Source organism: Dermochelys coriacea, chromosome 1 (assembly GCF_009764565.3).
Source record: "Dermochelys coriacea isolate rDerCor1 chromosome 1, rDerCor1.pri.v4, whole genome shotgun sequence".
Taxonomy (NCBI): Eukaryota; Metazoa; Chordata; order Testudines; family Dermochelyidae; genus Dermochelys; species Dermochelys coriacea.
In genome coordinates, this window is record NC_050068.2 from 328693500 (window position 1) to 328715481 (window position 21982).

Here is a 21982-nt window from a genome sequence, read left to right on the forward strand (position 1 = left end):
CACATTGGTAGATGCACAGGTGAACGAGCCTCTGATGGTGTGGCTGATGTGATTAGGCCCTATGATGGTATCCCCTGAATAGATATGTGGACAGAGTTGGCAACGGGCTTTGTTGCAAGGATAGGTTCCTGGGTTAGTGGTTCTGTTGTGTGGTGTGTGGTTGCTGGTGAGTATTTGCTTCAGATTGGGGGGCTGTCTGTAAGCAAGGACTGGTCTGTCTCCCAAGATCTGAGAGAGCGATGGCTCGTCCTTCAGGATAGGTTGTAGATCCTTGATGATGCGTTGGAGGGGTTTTAGTTGGGGGCTGAAGGTGATGGCTAGTGGCGTTCTGTTGTTTTCTTTGTTGGGCCTGTCCTGTAGTAGGTGACTTCTGGGTACTCTTCTGGCTCTGTCAATCTGTTTCTTCACTTCAGCAGGTGGGTACTGTAGTTGTAGGAATGCATGATAGAGATCTTGTAGGTGTTTGTCTCTGTCTGAGGGGTTGGAGCAAATGCGGTTATATCGTAGCGCTTGGCTGTAGACAATGGATCGAGTGGTATGATCTGGATGAAAGCTAGAGGCATGTAGGTAGGAATAGCGGTCAGTAGGTTTCCGATATAGGGTGGTGTTTATGTGACCATCGCTTATTAGCACCGTAGTGTCCAGGAAGTGGATCTCTTGTGTGGACTGGTCCAGGCTGAGGTTGATGGTGGGATGGAAATTGTTGAAATCATGGTGGAATTCCTCAAGAGCTTCTTTTCCATGGGTCCAGATGATGAAGATGTCATCAATGTAGCGCAAGTAGAGTAGGGGCATTAGGGAACGAGAGCTGAGGAAGCGTTGTTCTAAGTCAGCCATAAAAATGTTGGCATACTGTGGGGCCATGCGGGTACCCATCGCAGTGCCGCTGATTTGAAGGTATACATTGTCACCAAATGTGAAATAGTTATGGGTCAGGACAAAGTCACAAAGTTCTGCCACCAGGTTAGCCGTGACAGTATCGGGGATACTGTTCCTGACGGCTTGTAGTCCATCTTTGTGTGGAATGTTGGTGTAGAGGGCTTCTACATCCATAGTGGCTAGGATGGTGTTTTTAGGAAGATCACCAATGGACTGTAGTTTCCTCAGGAAATCGGTGGTGTCTCGAAGATAGCTGGGAGTGCTGGTAACGAAGGGCCTGAGGAGGGAGTCTACATAGCCAGACAATCCTGCTGTCAGGGTGCCAATGCCTGAGATGATGGGGCGTCCAGGATTTCCAGGTTTATGGATCTTGGGTAGCAGATAGAATACCCCAGGTCCTGGCTCCAGGGGTGTGTCTGTGCGGATTTGTTCTTGTGCTTTTTCAGGGAGTTTCTTGAGCAAATGCTGTAGTTTCTTTTGGTAACTCTCAGTGGGATCAGAGGGTAATGGCTTGTAGAAAGTGGTGTTGGAGAGCTGCCTAGTAGCCTCTTGTTCATACTCTGACCTATTCATGATGACGACAGCACCTCCTTTGTCAGCCTTTTTGATTATGATGTCAGAGTTGTTTCTGAGGCTGTGGATGGCACTGTGTTCTGCATGGCTGAGGTTATGGGGTAAGCGATGCTGCTTTTCCACAATTTCAGCTCGTGCACGTCGGCGGAAGCAGTCTATGTAGAAATCCAGGCTGCTGTTTCGACCTTCAGGAGGAGTCCACCTAGAATCCTTCTTTTTGTAGTGTTGGCAGGAAGGTCTCTGTGGGTTAATATGTTGGTCAGAGGTGTGTTGGAAATATTCCTTGAGTCTGAGACGTCGAAAATAGGATTCTAGGTCACCACAGAACTGTATCATGTTCGTGGGGGTGGAGGGGCAGATCTTGGGAGACAGACCAGTCCTTGCTTACAGACAGCCCCCCAATCTGAAGCAAATACTCACCAGCAACCACACACCACACAACAGAACCACTAACCCAGGAACCTATCCTTGCAACAAAGCCCGTTGCCAACTCTGTCCACATATCTATTCAGGGGATACCATCATAGGGCCTAATCACATCAGCCACACCATCAGAGGCTCGTTCACCTGTGCATCTACCAATGTGATATATGCCATCATGTGCCAGCAATGCCCCTCTGCCATGTACATTGGCCAAACTGGACAGTCTCTACGTAAAAGAATGAATGGACACAAATCAGACGTCAAGAATTATAACATTCAAAAACCAGTTGGAGAACACTTCAATCTCTCTGGTCACTCGATCACAGACCTAAGAGTGGCTATACTTCAACAAAAAAGCTTCAAAAACAGACTCCAACGAGAGACTGCTGAATTGGAATTAATTTGCAAACTGGATACAATTAACTTAGGCTTGAATAGAGACTGGGAATGGATGAGTCATTACACAAAGTAAAACTATTTCCCCATGGTATTTCTCCCTCCCACCCCACCCCCCACTGTTCCTCTGATATTCTTGTTAACTGCTGGAATTAGCCTACCTGCTTGTCACCATGAAAGGTTTTCCTCCTTCCCCCCCCTGCTGCTGGTGATGGCTCATCTTAAGTGATCACTCTCCTTACAGTGTGTATGATAAACCCATTGTTTCATGTTCTCTGTGTGTGTGTATATAAATCTCTCCTCTGCTTTTTCCACCAAATGCATCCGATGAAGTGAGCTGTAGCTCACGAAAGCTTATGCTCTAATAAATTTGTTAGTCTCTAAGGTGCCACAAGAATATCTGAGGAACAGTGGGGGGTGGGGGGAGAAATAACATGGGGAAATAATTTTACTTTGTGTAATGACTCATCCATTCCCAGTCTCTATTCAAGCCTAAGTTAATTGTATCCAGTTTGCAAATTAATTCCAATTCAGCAGTCTCTCGTTGGAGTCTGTTTTTGAAGCTTTTTTGTTGAAGGATAGCCACTCTTAGGTCTGTAATCAAGTGACCAGAGAGATTGAAGTGTTCTCCAACTGGTTTTTGAATATTATAATTCTTGATGTCTGATTTGTGTCCATTCATTCTTTTACGTAGAGACTGTCCAGTTTGACCAACATACATGGTAGAGGGGCATTGCTGGCACATGATGGCATATATCACATTGGTAGATGCGCAGGTGAACAAGCCTCTGATAGTGTGGCTGATGTGATTAGGCCCTATGATGGTGTCCCCTGAATAGATATGTGGACAGAGTTGGCAATGAGCTTTGTTGCAAGGATAGGTTCCTGGGTTGGTGGTTCTGTTGTGTGGTGTGTGGTTGCTGGTGAGTATTTGCTTCAGATTGGGGGGCTGTCTGTAAGCAAGGACTGGTCTGTCTCCCAAGATCTGTGAGAGTGATGGGTCGTCCTTCAGGATAGGTTGTAGATCCTTGATGATGCGTTGGAGAGGTTTTAGTTGGGGGCTGAAGGTGACGGCTAGTGGTGTTCTGTTATTTTCTTTGTTGGGCCTGTCCTGTAGTAGGTGACTTCTGGGTACTCTTCTGGCTCTGTCAATCTGTTTCTTCACTTCAGCAGGTGGGTATTGTAGTTGTACGAATGCATGATAGAGATCTTGTAGGTATTTGTCTCTGTCTGAGGGGTTGGAGCAAATGCGGTTGTATCGTAGAGCTTGGCTGTAGACAATGGATCGTGTGGTATGATCTGGATGAAAGCTAGAGGCATGTAGGTAGGAATAGCATTCAGTAGATTTCCGATATAGGGTGGTGTTTATGTGACCATCGCTTATTAGCACCGTACTGTCCAGGAAGTGGATCTCTTGTGTGGATTGGTCCAGGCTGAGGTTGATGGTGGGATGGAAATTGTTGAAATCCTGGTGGAAATCCTCAAGGGCTTCTTTTCTGTGGGTCCAGATGATGAAGATGTCATCAATGTAGCGCAAGTAGAGTGGGGCATTAGGAGACGAGAGCTGAGGAAGCGTTGTTCTAAGTCAGCCATAAAAATGTTGGCATACTATGGGGCCATGTGGGTACCCATCGCAGTGCCGCTGACTTGTCCCCAAATGTGAAATAGTTATGGGTGAGGACAAAGTCACAAAGTTCAGCCACCAGGTTAGCCGTGACATTATCGGGGATACTGTTCCTGACGGCTTGTAGCCCATCTTTGTGTCGAATGTTGGTGTAGAGGGCTTCTACATCGATAGTGGCTAGGATGGTGTTTTTAGGAAGATCACCAATGGACTGTAGTTTCCTCAGGAAGTCAGTGGTGTCTCGAAGATAGCTGGGAGTGCTGGTAATGTAGGGCCTGAGGAGGGAGTCTACATAGCCAGACAATCCTGCTGGGTGCCAATTCCTGAGATGATGGGGCATCCAGGATTTCCAGGTTTATGGATCTTGGGTAGCAGATAGAATACCCCAGGTCAGGGTTCTAGGGGTGTGTCTGTGTGGATTTGTTCTTGTGCTTTTTCAGGGAGTTTCTTGAGCAAATGCTGTAGTTTCTTTTGGTAACTCTCAGTGGGATCAGAGGGTAATGGCTTGTAGAAAGTGGTGTTGGAGAGCTGCCTAGTAGCCTCTTGTTCATACTCCGACCTATTCATGATGACGACAGCACCTCCTTTGTCAGCCTTTTTGACTATGATGTCAGAGTTGTTTCTGAGGCTGTGGATGGTATTGTGTATTCCTTTTTTGTGTGTATAGATTAGGAAATCAATTAAGTAGGTGATTAACTTCAACCTGCTTACGTTCCATTACCATTCTTAACTTGAATCATATGTTTAAGTGCTTTCCTGAATCAAGTTTTAAATGTTTTACACAGTATTAAAATTAACCATAGAAGCTACTCGTGTTCTTTTTCTAATAAGAGAAATAGAGATAGTAATAATTACAGTCTGGATGTGGTATGTATTACTACCTGCTTCCAGTAGATTGTCAGGCATTTGCAGTGGAGTGTTAAAAGTAAGATGAGCGCTCCATCATAGACTTTGCTTAGATTGGGCCCTGTGGTTTTAAGTGTCTGTGATCACTTGCAGTCCAAAAGTTATTGATATATAGGTAAAATTGTACGTCTTCCCCCCATGCATAAGAATTATATATCCTTGTGAAATAGCTGAGCGATTTCTGCTTAGCATAATTCAACCTTTCTTTCTTTTTGGATTTAGTATTTTTTGCTCTAGCAAAAATTAGAAACATATTCTCTCCATTGCCATCACCTATGAATGGTCGGGATAAATTGGTGAGATAATGAAACATCTTATTTAGGCATAACTCCCTTATTGCATAAGCACATAGAATATAATAGAGAACCATATTCTTTCTATAGAATTCTATATAAGATGGTTCACAAATCTACAGAAGGGATAGCATTTTCTGTTTTGTAGGCTTTAGAATAATTTCTGCAGAACCCTATTAATTTTATCCCTGTTAAATTTTATAGGACTTTTCTATATGGCCTTATTTTACAAAAATGGTAACATTTCACAGACATTTTTTCTTGCAATGAATAATTTAACTAGCTATAGCTGGGAACACCTCTTCTTGAGAACTACTTTGTTGCGAAAGGTCCTTCTGCTGCATCTTTGGCATGTTCTAGAGGTCTCCTACCCTCCACCTATTATTTTGGAAGGAGAGGTGAGGTTCATACAACACCTTCCTTCCTTCCCTGACTGACCTCCAGAATGAAACTCCTCTCTATTAGTTCCCCAACATCCCCATTGCCATTGTATTGCACAAGCTTCACAGAGGAAGTACTTTATAAAACTGGGAGTGTTCTTCGTAACTGAGGTGCCTGGAGAACTTGTGGCATTTCCATTGTCAATACCAGTATAGGGGATAATTTTGCCTAGTAAACCCAAGCACTATCACATTTATCATAATTTGTCATAAATGTTTTGGCTCTGTCATGTAGAATTTCTATAGGTCAATAATGAAAGTTAATATTAGTTTTTCCAATATTACACTTGTAATAATTTGAAAACTGAAAGTGGTAGTTGAAATTTGTCTAATGTACATTCTTATTTCATATGAACTGGTGGCACAGTTTGAGTTTAATCAAGCTGCTTATATATTGAGGACTTATCCTGCACCCCTTGCTCACATACATAATCCAGCTGGAATCAATGGACTAGACTGTAGCATGTGGCTGTATCCCTGAGCATTGGGTGGTATTTGGACCGTTTGGAAGGATTGTGTTTCAGGGGACACAAATCCTCCTGGTGCTTCCAGAAGTGCAGGTGGAATGTGCAGGCTGCATTAACCTACAGTATATTCTCCTCTCTGTGGCCAGCTATGCACAGAGATTATGACTATCCTAGCCTCTTGCATAGGGTAAGGAAGGTTCCTTGCGCCTTTCCCACCTATCCACTTGCACAAGGGTCATGGACAATCAGGCCTGAGATGATTCATGTGAATAAAGGATCCAGAATAGGGCCTTTTATGAAGAAGAAGGAGAAGAAGAAGAAGAAGAAGAAGAAGGATACAGTGACTTTCAGTGTGCATTCTTTTCTATTCTGTAAAGGTTCTTATACCAATTCTTGCAATTTGATTGCAAATCTCATGATATTTGGTGGTGTTCTTTCAATTCCATCAACTGGAGTCATGGATTTATGTAAAAATATTGTGATTTTTAAACCAATCTCATAATTTTTTGGAGCCCGATGCGTGATTTTTGAACGATTGGGATTGGCAATATTGTTGTACTGCCTTCGTCATCATAAGATATGTAATATGTACTCTTCAGCCTGACTCAGAGCTACAACTTGTTTAAGGACTTCTAAGCACCTTTGCTTTCATTTATAAGAGAGAGGAATAGAACACAAGCCACAGAATACTAGTCCAATAATACTTGCTGTCTGTGTCCTTTATTGCAGAAATACAAGTACAGTGTTATACCTAATATGTTTTATGTGCATAAAATCCACTTTCAAGCATCAAATTTTATGTGCCCAGCAACCTCAACAAAGATGCAGCAAGGATTTTTATTGAGGAATGCCTCATGTATGAAATAGATCCCAAAACATAATGGTCTCTGATTGTCTTTAAATTTGTTAGTCTCTAAGGTGCCACAACTACTCCTGTTCTTTTTGCGGATACAGACTAACACGGCTGTTACTCTGAAACCTGATTGTCTTTGGGTTTCTATATTTGATAGGAACTCTGCCTCACAAATTTTAAAATTACAGATTAGGTGCAGTTGATAATCAAAAACAAAACTGCAGGTCACTACACCTCATCAACTCTACTCTGCTTTTATCATATTTCTTACAGCTGAACATCGGTTGCACTAATCAGTACAGTAGTTCTGCTCCAGTTCTCCTTCAATATTCCCATGATGCTGGCCTGTTCTGGTCACTTGTGAAAAACGGCTGTTATCCTGCATCTCCTGGAATCAAAGGATGTGAAGGAAGTTCCCGAGAGCTGAGTGAGCCATCCATGTATTACACAGGAGACTTTGAGGAGTGGACAAGAATTACTATTATCATTCCAAGATCTCTTGCAGCCAGGTACTGTAGGTCTTTAATTCTGTGAAATATATTATGCAGTAGAACCTCAGCGTTATGAACACCTCGGGAATGGAGGTTGTTTGTAACTGAAGTGTTTGTAACTGTGAACAAAATGTTATGGTTGTTCTTTCAACCCAACATTGACTTAATACAGCTTTGAAACTTTACTATGCAGAAGAAAAATGCTGCTTTTAACCATCTTAAGGTAAATGAAATGAGCACAGAAACAGTTTTCTTACCTTGTCAAATCTTTTTTTAAAACTTTCCCTTTTAGTAGTTTACATTTAACACAGTATTGTACAGTATTCGCTTTTTTGATTGTTGTTTTTTTTTGGTCTCTGCTGCCTGATTGCATACTTCCGGTTCCAAATAAGGTGTGTGGTTGATTGCTCAGTTGTAATTCTGGTGTTCGTAACTCTGAGGTTCTACTGTACATGTGAATTTGACTTATGTACTTTGAGCCAATACTAGTAAGATGTAGCATACTACCAAACCAAACCACATGATCCAGAAAGAATATATTCATTCTCATACAAAACAGGGCAAAGCTTTTCATTTTAAAGCTGTCAGAACAGTCTATAAAATTAAATTACAAGGCAACAGGCAACAATAATAAAAATCACATTTTAATTTGACATAAATCTCTTCATCATAGTGCTACCTTTCTTCATGCTTATCAATTAGGTCAGAAACACCAGCAAGAGAGTGATAGGTCATATGAATCAAATAAGCTGTCTCAACAGGATTAGTTTTGCAAACAGTTGCTACTGGATGAAGAAAAAAACAGAAGGGTATTTGAACTGCTGTGTCATGCACCATGTCATTGGATAATGATGAGCATTATAAAGACTCTACTGTGGAGTAGTGCCAAGCAGTCAAATTGTATTCACAGTCAGAAAACCCCAAAACAAAAGAGGTAACTTTATCAGATGGCTTTAAGTCTAAGTTATAGTCCACTGCAAATGCAGGTGAAAATCAGTGCTCTTAGATTTTTCAGAAGGTCCCATCAGTCACACTGCCCACATATAAACTTGATGAGTGATCTATATAAATGAGAAAAACTCAAAGGTTTAGAAAGATTCTAACAAGCCCAAAAAGTGAGAGCCTTGTCTGAATCCTACTTGACCTTATTTGAATTTTCTCATTTCCATTTCCAGCCTTTTCACATCCTCAAATAATAACTCTGAAGTCTGGCATACCCCTAGTTCTCCACATAGAAATATCTCTCCTGCTTCTCACCCAAGCTACCATGCAATTATACACCTGTCTGTCCATATACCACCCACCAACTGAGATCGCCTGCTCTCTTGTCTAACTCTCTCTCAGTGCAGCCATGCTATTGCTATCTGCAGTTTTCTGCTCTGTCAGACTGTCAGTCGCTTCTTATCCTTCTCCCACTGCAAAGATTTACCATATATAGCATGTTGTGTAGCAGAGGGAGTCTGTGTCTTTACTGTAAGGGTCAAATTATCAGTGTACCGTAACAAGTTTTTTCAGTAATTAGCCAATAAAAGCAGATGCCAGGTCACACAAATCTGACACTAACTGATTTGATTTACTCAAAACAAGCAGTACAGAATACATAGCAGCAATCTGTTTGGCATTATGTTCAGTAGCATGATCAGGGGAAAAAACAGCACAACTGAAAGAAAAAAGTTACCACCAGTATCATAAATTCAGCAGATTAGCATTACAGATGGGACAGTATTATGTGGCTCCTAACGTGTCAACATTGCATTGGTTATGTACCAATTGGGAGTTCCTTCTGGGGTTATTTCTGGAATATGCTATGTGGTTAGTTGGTGGAATGTGATGGAGAGCTGACAATTAAATTAAAATATGCCTCTTGTTCCTCACGCAGATACCATTGTCATGGATAGTAGAAAAAAACAATAGATAAATTAGAAAGGGTAAAAAGGATGATCATGTTGTTAATGCATTGAAGTGGGAATCAAGAGATCTTGATTCAGTTCTTAGCTCTGCCACAGACTTCCTGTGTGATCTTGGGTAAATCAGTTAACCTCTGACCCCTGTGGACATTACTCACAGCTTACCTATCCCTTCCAAGCCAGCTTCCAGTCCTATAGGTGAGTCAGGAACTTGGAATGGTTCACATGATGAGCACATTTTGGATGTTAGAACTAGCTGGGGTCAGCATCAGACAGGAGACAAATCAATCTGGAAACCTTCCTGATCCTTTAACTAGCAACTGTAAAACCACTGACAAGGCAAATTCCCAGATGTCATCCTCCTACAAATTAATCATTATTATAAGGATTAAAAGAAGATTTTTTTTCTATATAGACACCTTTTTCATTGACAAATTTCTTGAATAATGGGCCAGACCCTGGGCTGGTGTAAATTAGTATAGGTCCACTAAAGTTAATGGAAGTGTGCCAATTTACACTGGTTGAGGATCTAGCCCACTGTTTCTAAGGAATAGTTTTTTGGCCATAATATGATCCAGGACTAAGACATTTACTATTCTGTTTCTTGCTTACAGACAGCCCCCCAACCTGAAGCAAATACTCACCAGCAACCACACACCACACAACAGAACCACTAACCCAGGAACCTATCCTTGCAACTAAGCCCGTTGCCAACTCTGTCCACATATCTATTCAGAGGACACCATCATAGGGCCTAATCACATCAGCCACCCTATCAGAGGCTCATTCACCTACACATCTACCAATATGAGATATGTCAGCAATGCCCCTCTGCCATGTACATTGGTCCAACTGGACAGTCTCTACATAAAAGAATAAATGGACACAAATCAGACATCAAGAATTATAACATTCAAAAACCAGTCGGAGAACACTTCAATCTCTTTGGTCACTCGATTACAGACCTAAAAGTTGCAATTCTTCAACAAAAAAACTTCAAAAACAGACTCCAACGAGAGACTGCTGAATTGGAATTAATTTGCAAACTGGATACAATTAACTTAGGCTTGAATAGAGACTGGGAGTGGATGGGTCATTACACAAAGTAAAACTATTTTCCCATGTTTATTCCACCCCCACCCCTCACTATTCCTCAGATGTTCTTGTCAATTGCTGGAAATGACCCACCTTGATTATCACTACAAAAGGTTCCCCCTCCCTCCCCCTCTCCTGCTGGTAATAGCTCACCTTAAGTGATCACTCTCCTTACAGTGTGTATGGTAACACCCATTGTTTCATGTTCTCTATGTATATAAATCTCCCCACTGTATTTTCCACTGAATGCATCCAGTAAAATGAGCTGTAGCTCACGAAAGCTTATGCTCAAATAAATGTGTTAGTCTCTAAGGTGCCACAAGTACTCCTTTTCTTTTGCAAATACAGACTAACACGGCTGCTACTCTGAAAAGTACTGTAAGATACTTTACCTACAATTATTAGCTTATTCTTGTAATGTCTGAACCTTCATTATTTTAAGCATTTTATACATAAATACACTATACCATCAGTTACATTCTGCATCCTTGTCAATACTAGATTCTTTTATTAAGTACTCTAACAAATGGGTTTCAGGAATTTCAAAACTTAACTACCTGCTCAGCAGTGACTACGTGACTAAAGCTATTTGCAGAGCTAAAAGGAGACAAATCACAAAGACAGCATCTATTCAGTTCACTCCTGCCTACTGATAAGCCACATCAGGCGCAGTGCACCACATTGGGCATTGTGCTGCCAGAGAAATAAAGGAGGTCATAATACATAGAAGAAACTGTCTGGAAGGAAAATCCATACGGAAATTTCACAAAAATATAAGGATGTAAAGAAAATGGTCAGTGTTTTCCAAGCACACATTTGTATCTCATTTATAAAGGCTATTCTAGCAAATCTTCTTTTAATTTTCAGCATGAAATAGTAGATGAAATATAAAAGGGATATTAAAGCAATCAGCACTAATGCTGTGCCTTTGGTTATCATTTCTTCACAGTAAGACTAGATTCCGCTGGATCCAGGAGAGCAGTTCTCACAAGAACGTGCCCCCTTTTGGCTTAGATGGGGTTTACATCTCAGAGCCTTGTCCCAATTACTGCAGTGGTCATGGGGACTGTGTCTCTGGAGTCTGTTTCTGTGACTTGGGCTATACAGGTAAGGCTACATTATTTATATGTGACTGCTGTAAGCATGTTTGTGATGAACTAATGTTTAAAACGTATCATCTCATTATTTTTCTAAGCTATAGAGAGAAAACAGATGTCATAAATTTCACAAGTCTGGAGTGAAAATCTTCTTTTTTTATTCTGTAAAAGCACATTTCATGAGCTAGTAAATCCAACACTGCCAAAATGGAACATTACAAGAGCACATACACTAGTGATGTTTTCTGACCATTACGACCTTTGAATGTTGCCATCCATATAAATGGGGAGAGAGAGAGAGAGAGAGAGAGAGAGAGAGAGAGAGAGGGAGAAAAAAGAGAACACTGGAGAAAATATTATAAACTAAAAAGTCTGCTTTGAATTTTTTTGGCCCATCTTCAAAAGAATTCCTTCTGTTTTCAGTCCTCTGGCCTTGAGATGGCATGTGACAAGGAATGAACATATGCTATAACAGACCTTCTGTGGAAAATTCTGTTCACTTGTGGTTTCAAGTGTTTTTATAAAGAAAAAAACCCCATGATTGACACAACCAGTTGCATATACAACTTTTCTGAACCTCTACAACAGCAAAGCAATAAACTAACATGTTTTGCACTTAAAAAGAAGCAATAGGATAACACCTTTTCTGTTTGCAAAAACTGTGTTTGATCAACATAAAATGTTGCAACATTCACCAGATAAGATAAACATCCTGCTACTCTAAGAAGGGAGGTTAGGGGAGGGAGGCTTATTCTGACTAGAAAGTGTATTTGTAAAGAGGATTAAATGGAGGTGCAATCATTTCATCATGAAGCTGTCTCATAAGAGTCTAATATGTGGAAGTAATAATACCGTTTGACAGTTTACTGCATCTGACCTTTACTGTTCAGCACTATTTCAACAAAGCATCTCCTATATATTTTTTTCTTCTGAAGCCGCACATGGAACCTGTGTGTCTAATGTACCTAATCACAGTGAGCTGTTCGACAGGTTTGAGAGGAAGCTGAGCCCTCTCTGGTACAAGATAACTGGAGGTCAGGTTGGAACAGGCTGTGGAACACTCAGTGATGGGAAATCTCTTTACTTCGATGGGCCCGGCAAAAGGGAAGCAAGAACTGTCCCTCTGGACACTACAAATATCAGGTCAATAGTAAATACTGCTTCTCAGAAAATGTATGTATATTAATATTGTGTCCCCTGTATAGTTACAGCAATAAAGCAAAAGACAGTATGAACCTTTCTTGTTTTTACTGCAACCAGTACATTATTAAGGAGCATCTTAGAGAGAAAAAATGCAGCATGCTCCAGCAGAAATTACTCTTTTTGAAAACTCTTGGCAAAATCCTTACTTTACTTGACCAAAACTCAGAAGGGGAAAAGTTAAGATATGCAAGAGAATGGCAGCCTAGAAAATGTGATCCATTCACCGCTCTGGAAGGATGGCTTAGCAGTGGGTTCTAGATGGAACAGGCAGGAGGCATGGCCTTGAAATTGTACAAAACCAGAGAATCCATAAAGAATCTATGCCTCAAAAGTGCAGAAAGCCTCCTTCTTCACATGCTGTCCTGAACCCTCTACATCTTGACAGCATGGCCATGGAGCCCTTGTCTGCCCGCCTACTGCTGTACACTGCCTCCATCTATAAAGGATGCAGAAATTGGAGTGGGAGTTAATTCTGCAGGGTCAGGAATAAATAATGCAACAATTTGCCCCATCATTTATGAGTGATTTCTATGGGATCATACTACACAGAGTGGGCATTCCCTAACACCACTATTTTTCAGCCCATTCACTCCCCAAAGAACCCTACATATTGTAATGTGTGTGCTAGGGCTTCAGCAAGATTGCTGGCATCTTGGAGAGGGGCAGCATGCAGCATAACAACAGCTGCCTTTTTTGTATGTTCCGCTCATGTTTGGCTGGTGTTTGTGTGCATTTGCTACTCTGTGAACCATGTGACAGAGGACAGCACCTAGTTCTGTGTCGTGAGGGGTCATATCAGATTTTTGCAATTAATAACATAGAGCATAATGTCTGAAGTAAACATATCATAGTAAAACTTATATGCAAATTGCACTTATAATTACTTCTCCTGCCACACTGAAAACCTATTGTAAAGCCCAGAGAGTTACTTCACATTAGTACTAAGCCATTTTTAATTCCAGATGTTCCCATGGGTAGCTTTAGGGTTTTACAGAGTTTGAAACTATTTTAATTTTTTTAAATGTTTCAAACTTTACAGAGTTGGAGTTGAAGCTCCTTCTTGACCCTTTTAAACTATTATCATTCCTGGTTGGCAAGAGAAAGCTGTCGTGCAAGCGTCTCAAAATTGCCCCAGTAATTTTAATTGCCTGTAGTGACACCTACTGGTAAAACTAGTCTGGAGCCCTATTCTCAAAACATGGCCCCCTATAGCAGGGACACTGTTTCACCTGCAGTATTTACATCCATTAAGCTGCCAATATGATACCTGGATGCTATTTTATCACTGATTAGTCACTGCCTCCTGCTCTTAATCTTTTTCCCCTGTGGCTTCCTTCACTATCAGCTCAGCAAATGTAGTCACACATGGGGCCTGCCTGGCAGCTGCAGAAGTTAGATAAAAACTGTGGAATATATTTTTTTCCAAGTGGTGACATCTGGCTCGTTCGGTGATTTGGCTCCCATCTGTGTTGCAGACTCTGTTGTTAATGGCTGTTGAATAGTCTCAGAGACTTGTTTTGGGCCAAACTCTTAAAGATTGGTTGAGCGGGCTAGTCCTCCTGCACAACATTTTTATCTTCCTAGTCTGTCTTCATGAGAAACTACTAGTCATAAAAAAAGGGATTTTACAATAGAACTGTAATTTTTTTCAAATCTGTCACTAGCTAGTATTTAACTACCCGAGTACTGTATTATACAGACATATACAGGTCTGGTCATGGCTTTCAGAGCCAATGCATGGGGCAGAGGGTCTACATTGGTTTACTTTTGGGGATATGGGATTAGATCCAGAATAAGACTCAGATGGACATGACCTTGCTAGTCTCATCCTAGTTCCTGTAGACATACAGTACATAACAAACACAACACACAGTTTGAGACAACTGACCATGAGTACAAACTGTGATTTAGAGAAGCTAAGAAACAGGGATCTAGGATTATGGTGATATTCATGCACAGTTGTGCAAGTGAAATTTGTGCAGCACCTGCACTGCACTATGCTTGGCTTTAGTCCTACTCCTTGATTCTGAATTCACTGATAGCAGTGCAAATCAGGTGTACCTCCCATGAAGGGAATGGAGTTACACTGGTATGAAACCAGCGTGAGTGGAGGATCAAGCCCTTGGTCTTTCACTTTCATAAGCCACAAATTCACCCACTAAAATAAGTATATTTAAGATAACAAAGTAAAATGTTTAAATAGGTTATGTGAGTGCTTTTCAAAAGGCCTTTCATAAGCTCTCACACAAGCTAAGTAATCATGGGGGGAGAGGCAAGGTATTGTCATGGATCAAAACTGGCTAGGAGACAGAAAGCAAAGAATAGGATTAAAAAGTCCATTTTCATCATGGCAAAAGGTTAGCAGTAGGGAACCTCATGGTTTTTTACTATGTCCCATTGTTGCTTAATATATTTATTAATGGTCTGGAAAAGGGAGTGGGGGAGGAATGAGTAGTGAGGTAACAACATTTGCAGATGACACAAAGTTATTTAGGTTGGTCGTGGCCAGAGAGGTCTGTGAAGAACTTCAGAGACCTAAACAAGCTATGCAAATGGGAAACATGACACAAAATGGAATCTAATACTGATAACTGCAAAACAAAGCACATTGGAGGGAAAAAGTTAAACTGCTCTTTGACCATTCAGGGTTCAAATCAACTGTATAAACTCAAGAAAGGAACCTGAACATCAGTGTAGACAGTTCAGTGAAAACCTCTGCTCAATATATAATTGCAATCAGAAATGCTAACAAAATGGTAGGGTGAATAAGAAATGGGATGGAGAATAATACTGAAAATATTATAATGCCATCTTATACCTCAATGGAGTGGCTTCACCTGGAATACTGTGTGCAGAACTGGTCACCTCATCTCAAAAAGAATATTGCAGAATTAGATGGGGTGCAAAGAAAGGTGATGAGAATGATCAAGGGCATGGAAAAACTCTAATAGGAAGAGAGATTGAAAAGATTGGGATTGTTTACTTTAGAAAGGAGACAATTAAAGTGAGACATGATAAAAGTATATAAAATAATGTATGGTCTAGGGAAAGTAGATTGGGAACTTCTGCTTTCCCTGCCTCATAATATTCAATTAAATGACAAGGTGGGAAATTCAAAATTGATCAAAGGAAATATTTTTTCACAAAACATATAATTAACCTGCGGAACATGTTGCCACAGGAAGTCATTGAGGCCAAACGCTTAAGATTCAAAAAGGGACTGGACATTTATATGGATATCAGGAATATCCAGAGTTATCATAAATAATAACAAAAACTTTTGAAGGGATGTTAACCTCATACTTCAGGGTTTAAGCCAATCTCTAACTATTAGAGATGAAGATCAGAGCTAATGTGTGGAGCAGATTTTCCCACAACTATCACCAGATTCTTACACATTCATCTGAAGCCTCAGGGACTAGCTACGTCAGGGAAAGGATACTGGAGTAGATGGACCTTCAGTCTGAACTAGTATGGCAATTCCTACGTTCCAATCTGTGCATAAACACTGCACTAGGATTACTAGGATTTTAATTTTATTGCTAACATTTCAAAAATAATAATAAATGTGTCTTTGTCTTTCTCCCATATCATTCCCACAAGAGCTATCAAATCGCCACAAATGCAGTAGTATAAACCTATCCTTCAAGAAAACCCAGTATTATGTTGTTAGACAGTAGTTTCATAAAGATAGAAATCCAGGTGGTTTTATTGCCACACTAATGAAACCACATTAAACTGCTTCAAAATGATTTTTTTAATTCTACTAAAGTTTTTTCAATGTTAGTGAATAGATATATTTCATTGTATGAACAGTGCATTTGTTCAGCATGGTATCAGCTGTCCACACAAACATTGTTTCCTCCACAGACCCCATACTACTCCTTACTTGGGAAAAACTTCTATGGACCTAATAGGTTGTTGATTTTGGTGGAAACTTTACTGAATTAAGAAGCGCTGAATAGTGACCTAAATAAAAAATCCTCATGAGTTAGGGAAAATAGAGTTGTTTATACTGCATTTGTGCTTTGACGTTTCAACAAAAAAACTAACAGTATTTTATTTCTCTTGTAAGAACACTTTTTTATTTTTTTAACAGACTAATTCAGTTTTATTTACAAATTGGAAGCAAAACAGCTGATACTCTTTGCAACAAACCAAGAGCCAGGAATGAAGGTAATGTCCCTTTTCATTTGAAACCAGCTTTTAGCCGTGTTTTTGTTCATTGGACCTATTTTACAAAATTAATAAGATCATTACATAGTTAATACAAATCAACTAACTGTCCCCCTTTTATGAAGGGTAGAGAAGTCATTTTTAAATAAAAAACAAACAATCTACTCCTAATTATTGTTCCACATTTTGAACTCCTATTTACCTCCAAGCCACACAAACCTGATGTTAACCTTATTATATGTTATTCGCCTCATGAATGCAGAATTATGAAACTGAATCTGAAGAAAATATTATTTAGGCCAAAGAAATTAATCTTTCCCATCTGCTTATTTTTCTCATGTCCCTAGGTTGTTTTTTCGGAGGGGAGGAGGGGTCCGAAGTTTGAGCTTTGTAAGAATGAGAGTGTTACTCAGGGGGCAGATCCTCAGCTGGTGTAAACTGATGTAGTTCCATGGGAGACACTAGATCTGTGACAATTTATGCCAGCTAAGAATCTGGCCCTATATAATATAATTTTATTGTGTAAGGGCAGCTGGGAACATTATGTAATTATTTTATTGGCATTACATGCAAATGAACTCAGCTTCCCATGGAAATGTAAGATACAGTGGTAATCAGAGGTGTTTTTTAAAGCTAGCTTGTCCTGCATTATCATGGCCCTGTTCTGCCAATTGAACTGGGTATGAAGCAGGGAGAGTAATGACTGCTGTGTTATGGGCATGCTGTTTAAAAAATAACATTGAAAGTGAATCAAAATTAATTGTTTGTGTATTTCCTGAATGCTTTCTAATTTTCCTCCCAGAGTGTAACAACAGGACCACTACATGATTTGTCAGTTGGTTCTACAGCAGTTTGAAAATATGTCTAGGCTTATGCATATGACTACGTACTGATTCCAAGTATAATTGTGTATGAGCTCAAGTAATGTATACTGTAGGAAATTACCTCTGCGTGGTTCTATGCTCAGTACAAGGGCTAACCTCAATTCAAATCAGCACCACGGGGACACTGCCTGACAGGACAGGTACAGAAACAAATAACATTGTTTCTTCAGCATTCGAAAAACTTAATGTACAAAAGATCTTACTCCCCATGTGATTTGCATCCCACAGACAGTTCTCAAGCTTAGTATAATACTGGCAGTTAAAATGTAAATCTCTCTAAATCCTTACACAAAGTTCTTAAACCAATAAAAATAAAGATTCTGGCATAGTCAAGGTGACGTCTTAATTTTCATAGTTGGTTTTAAAATCAGAAATATTCAATTTTCATTTAGGTAGAAAACCAGTAATGAAAAAGATGAAGAAGGATGGTCCGGTGGTCAGGGCACTGGGTTAGGCTGTGGGAGACCCACGTTCAAGTCTCAGTTCCATGGACTTCCACTGTGACCTTGGGCAAGTCACTTAACTTCTCTGTGCCTCATTTCCCTATCATTAAAATGGGCTAATAATGCTACCTCACAGGGATGTTGTAAAGATAAATTCAGGCTAAGATTTAGTCACAGGTATTTTTGGTAAAAGTCATAGACAGGTCACAAGCAATAAATAAAAATTCATGGCCTGTAACCTGTCCATGACTTTTACCAAAAATACCCCTTACTAAATCTCTACTTCTAGTGCCCCGCTGCTCCAGGGGTTGACTGCCTCCGGCTGCTGCTCCCTGGGAACCTCTCTCCAGACAGCCTCCGGGCGCTCTTGGAGCCATTGCTGTAGCCACCCCAGGACCGCTGCTGCTCAGGCAGTCCCCAGGGCGCCCCCAGGACTTGCTGATTGGGCGCTCCCTGGACCCAGCCACACCGGCCACTGCTCAGGCAATCCCCAGAGCCAGCTGCACGGGGCTGCCTGAGCAGCGGCCGGTGAGGTTGGCCCTGGGGCAGCCCCCAAGGCTGCTGCTTAGGCACTCCCCAGGGCTGCCCAAGGAGCAGCCAGTGCAGACTGCCCGAGCAGTTGGCCCCAGGCCCTTGCTCGGGCGTTCCCCGGCGCTGCCCCCAGGACCGCTGCTCAAGCAGTCCGCGGGACCAGCTGCCTAGGGCCTCCCAAGCAGTGGCTGGTGCAGCTGGCACCTGGACCGCCTGAGCAGCTGGCCCAGGGTTGCTCCAGCAGTGGCCAATGTGGCTAGCCATGGGGCACCCAAGCAGCTGGCACTGGAGTCAGCTGCACCAGCCGCTGTGGAAGTTACGGAAGTCACAGAAAATCACGGAATCTGTGACTTCTGCTACCTCAGTGAGAGAATCGCAACCTTAAGATAAATGCATTAGAGATTGTGAATCACTCTGCGATCTAATGATAAGAAAGTTACATTATTATCGTATAAGTATTCTAAAAAAACTCTGATCCCAGTTGAAAGTCAAGCTAAAAGTGTTTGTTAACATTGGGGTTTGAGTCGGATCTCATTTACACTGTATAATTTATTCAGCTAAGCAGTTAAAGAGGGTGAGAAAATTAAAATAAGATAGGAATATGGAGGGAGGGCCTGATTCTCCCTTTATGTACACTGGTCTAAATCAAGAGTAGATCCATTGGCTTAAATGAATTTCCCCAATTTAAATTGAGGGTAAGTGAAAGAAGAAGCAAGACAAGAAATTCATTACCTTCTATACAGGATAGCCTCTTTCTCCTCTCACTGCATTTTGATACCATTGACGTCAGTGGATTTCCTGATTTATACCAGTATAAATGAAATCAGAATCAGGGCCAGAGTCTCTTTTCATACCTTACACTCACAGGGTTTGATTCTCCTCGCACTTACAATGGTGTAAGTCAAAAGTAAATCCATTGACCTCGATGGAGTTACAGCAGTGCAAAACTGCTGTGAGAGGAGAATCAAACCCAGAGTATCTTAGTGGTGTTTCTTTCATTCTCCTACATGATGGGCAGTGCCAATGAATGACTTCTGTCCCCCACAGCTCTACTGTGTTCTAATATCTACTATACTAAATCTAAGATAATGGAGATAATGTAACTTTTAAGGATGTAGTATATATAGTAAGGGTGGGTTTCAGAGTAGCAGCCATGTTAAATTTGTTAGTCTCTATGGTGCCACGGGTACTCCTTTTCTTTTTATAGTAAGGGTGAAATCACAGTCAGGAGCCATCTTCAGAAAGGACTGGGTGGGTTCACAGCCTGCAAAAACACAGCCTCTTAGTGAGCCGAACAAGCCACAAGGATTCATTATATGAAATAGATATTACATGTATTAAAAGATGGTGAGTCAAATTCTTCCCACAGTTTCAGTGGTGCAATCCCTCTAGCTTCAATGGAGCTGCACCTGTATAACCAAAGGGAGAATCTGGCCCTGTCAGCTTACTGCTAATGCAAGTAACATTTGACAACCAGTAATCCTGACAACAGTAATAACATCCTGCCAACAAAGGGCTCTCTTCACAAAAAAGTATGTGCTACATGAAAAAAACAAACCATTTGCCCATGTCATGTAGCATACATTAAACTGATATTAGGATTTGGCTGAATAAGGACTGAAGGATTGGCCTTATTTTTTCTGTGTCATTTAAATACATGATTTTGTTCATTTTTAATACAGGGCTTATAGTTCAATACACAAATAACAATGGAATAACCTGGCATTTGCTGCGAGAGCTGGATTACATGTCTTACTTAGAACCACAGATTGTTTCAATAGATCTACCCCGTGAAGCTAAAACATCTGCAACTGCTTTCCGATGGTGGCAACCCCAACATGGTAAGCAATGCTTTACTAAAAATTTAATAAGCAGCTTTCCAATAAAACAAACATCCAGCCTTCCAGTGCCTGGAAATAAGGTTAAGGGCTATGGACATTTTACTTTAGGAAAAACAAAACTAAAGATGTATTATGCCTATACAGCTATCACAGGACAGTTTTGGCTCTTGGCCTATTCATAGCTTATTGCTAAACAAGTCTTTTTTCAGTCATAATATTATTGTTGTTTTTGTTATTATTGTTATTGTCTATATAGCACCATAAATGTGTATGGTGCTTTACAGAGAAAATAACTACACAGTTCCTGCACCAAACTGTTCACACTCTAAGTTTAAACCAAACTTTAAGATTGATAACGGACATGAGGAAATGAGAAAAGGAAGGCAGCCCAAGTAAGCTTATATGGTTACTTAGATGTGCTCTTTATCATCTTGATGTATGTTTTGCCTACAATTTATAAGATGAAGTTAGATGTCATTTTTCCCTCCCTCTCATCCTGCTTCTCAGTCGATAGCATTAAAGGGGGGGTACAGTAGGAGGACATCGAGTATGCGAGTGCAGAGGGAAATGGATTGATGGGATTGTTGGGCTGGCTCAGGCAAGAAGACGAGAACAGAGATAAGGTAGGGAGAAGGTGAGGAAAAATGCCATGAAGATTGTCTGCACCAGGGGTTTTCAACCTTTTCCTTACCACAACTTCCTTTTCCAGACCAGGACTCCCATCTTATCTAGTCATGAACCCCTTCCCATTTAGCAATAGAAAGGGCAGGTTGAGAAGCCCAATCTGCATAACAGAGGCTCAGGGAGTACTTCATTTAAAAATAGGAAAATATCATGATGGCACTAGTATTCCAGCTTGAAAAATAAAAGGGGGGGGGGAATGTCTGTGTTCCTCAGAAATAGAGCCACCAACAGGTGGTGGATTATGCCCTGAGTAACTAGTCAGGTATGGTTAGCAAGAAGATTTTAATTGATTGAACTCTATTGTCACATGAAGGTGGTATTGGAATTGTGAAACAATTTAACTAGTCTGTATGCATAGTACAGACACGATTAAATATCTTACTGGGACTCCACTAAACTTCCTGTCTTTCTGTTTGTAGGGAAACTTTCAGCACAGTGGGCCTTGGATGATGTCCTTATAAGAATGAATGACAGCTCTCAGACTGGTTTTCAAGATAAATTTGATGGATCTGTGGATTTACAAGCAAGTTGGTACCGGATCCAAGGGGGTCAAGTAGATATTGACTGTCTCTCTATGGATACAGCTCTGATGTTCAGTGAAGATACTGGTATGTGTCACCAAAGGAAGGTCTGAATGGGCCTATTTTTTAGGTTACAGGTGGCTTAGGTCTTTATAGGATCCCTTTAAAAATGGGGGATATCTGTATAATAGTCTATTGGTTAAAGGAGAAATGCTTTCAGGCTATACAGTTGAAAATGCTGAGCCTAAAGAAAAA

The 21982-nt window shown here is 40.8% G+C and overlaps 1 protein-coding gene across 2 annotated transcripts in view; it reads left to right on the forward strand.

Annotated features, from left to right (window-relative positions):
- RELN (reelin) overlaps positions 1-21982 on the forward strand; it is a 455243-nt gene that overhangs the window by 349119 nt on the left and 84142 nt on the right. For both annotated transcript variants that reach the window (XM_038377914.2, XM_038377905.2), the window contains exons 28-33: positions 7128-7363; positions 11297-11454; positions 12380-12587; positions 16747-16823; positions 20364-20522; positions 21626-21814. In XM_038377914.2, coding sequence (XP_038233842.1) covers positions 7128-7363; positions 11297-11454; positions 12380-12587; positions 16747-16823; positions 20364-20522; positions 21626-21814 — 1027 coding nt within the window. The remainder of the gene's footprint in view (positions 1-7127; positions 7364-11296; positions 11455-12379; positions 12588-16746; positions 16824-20363; positions 20523-21625; positions 21815-21982) is intronic.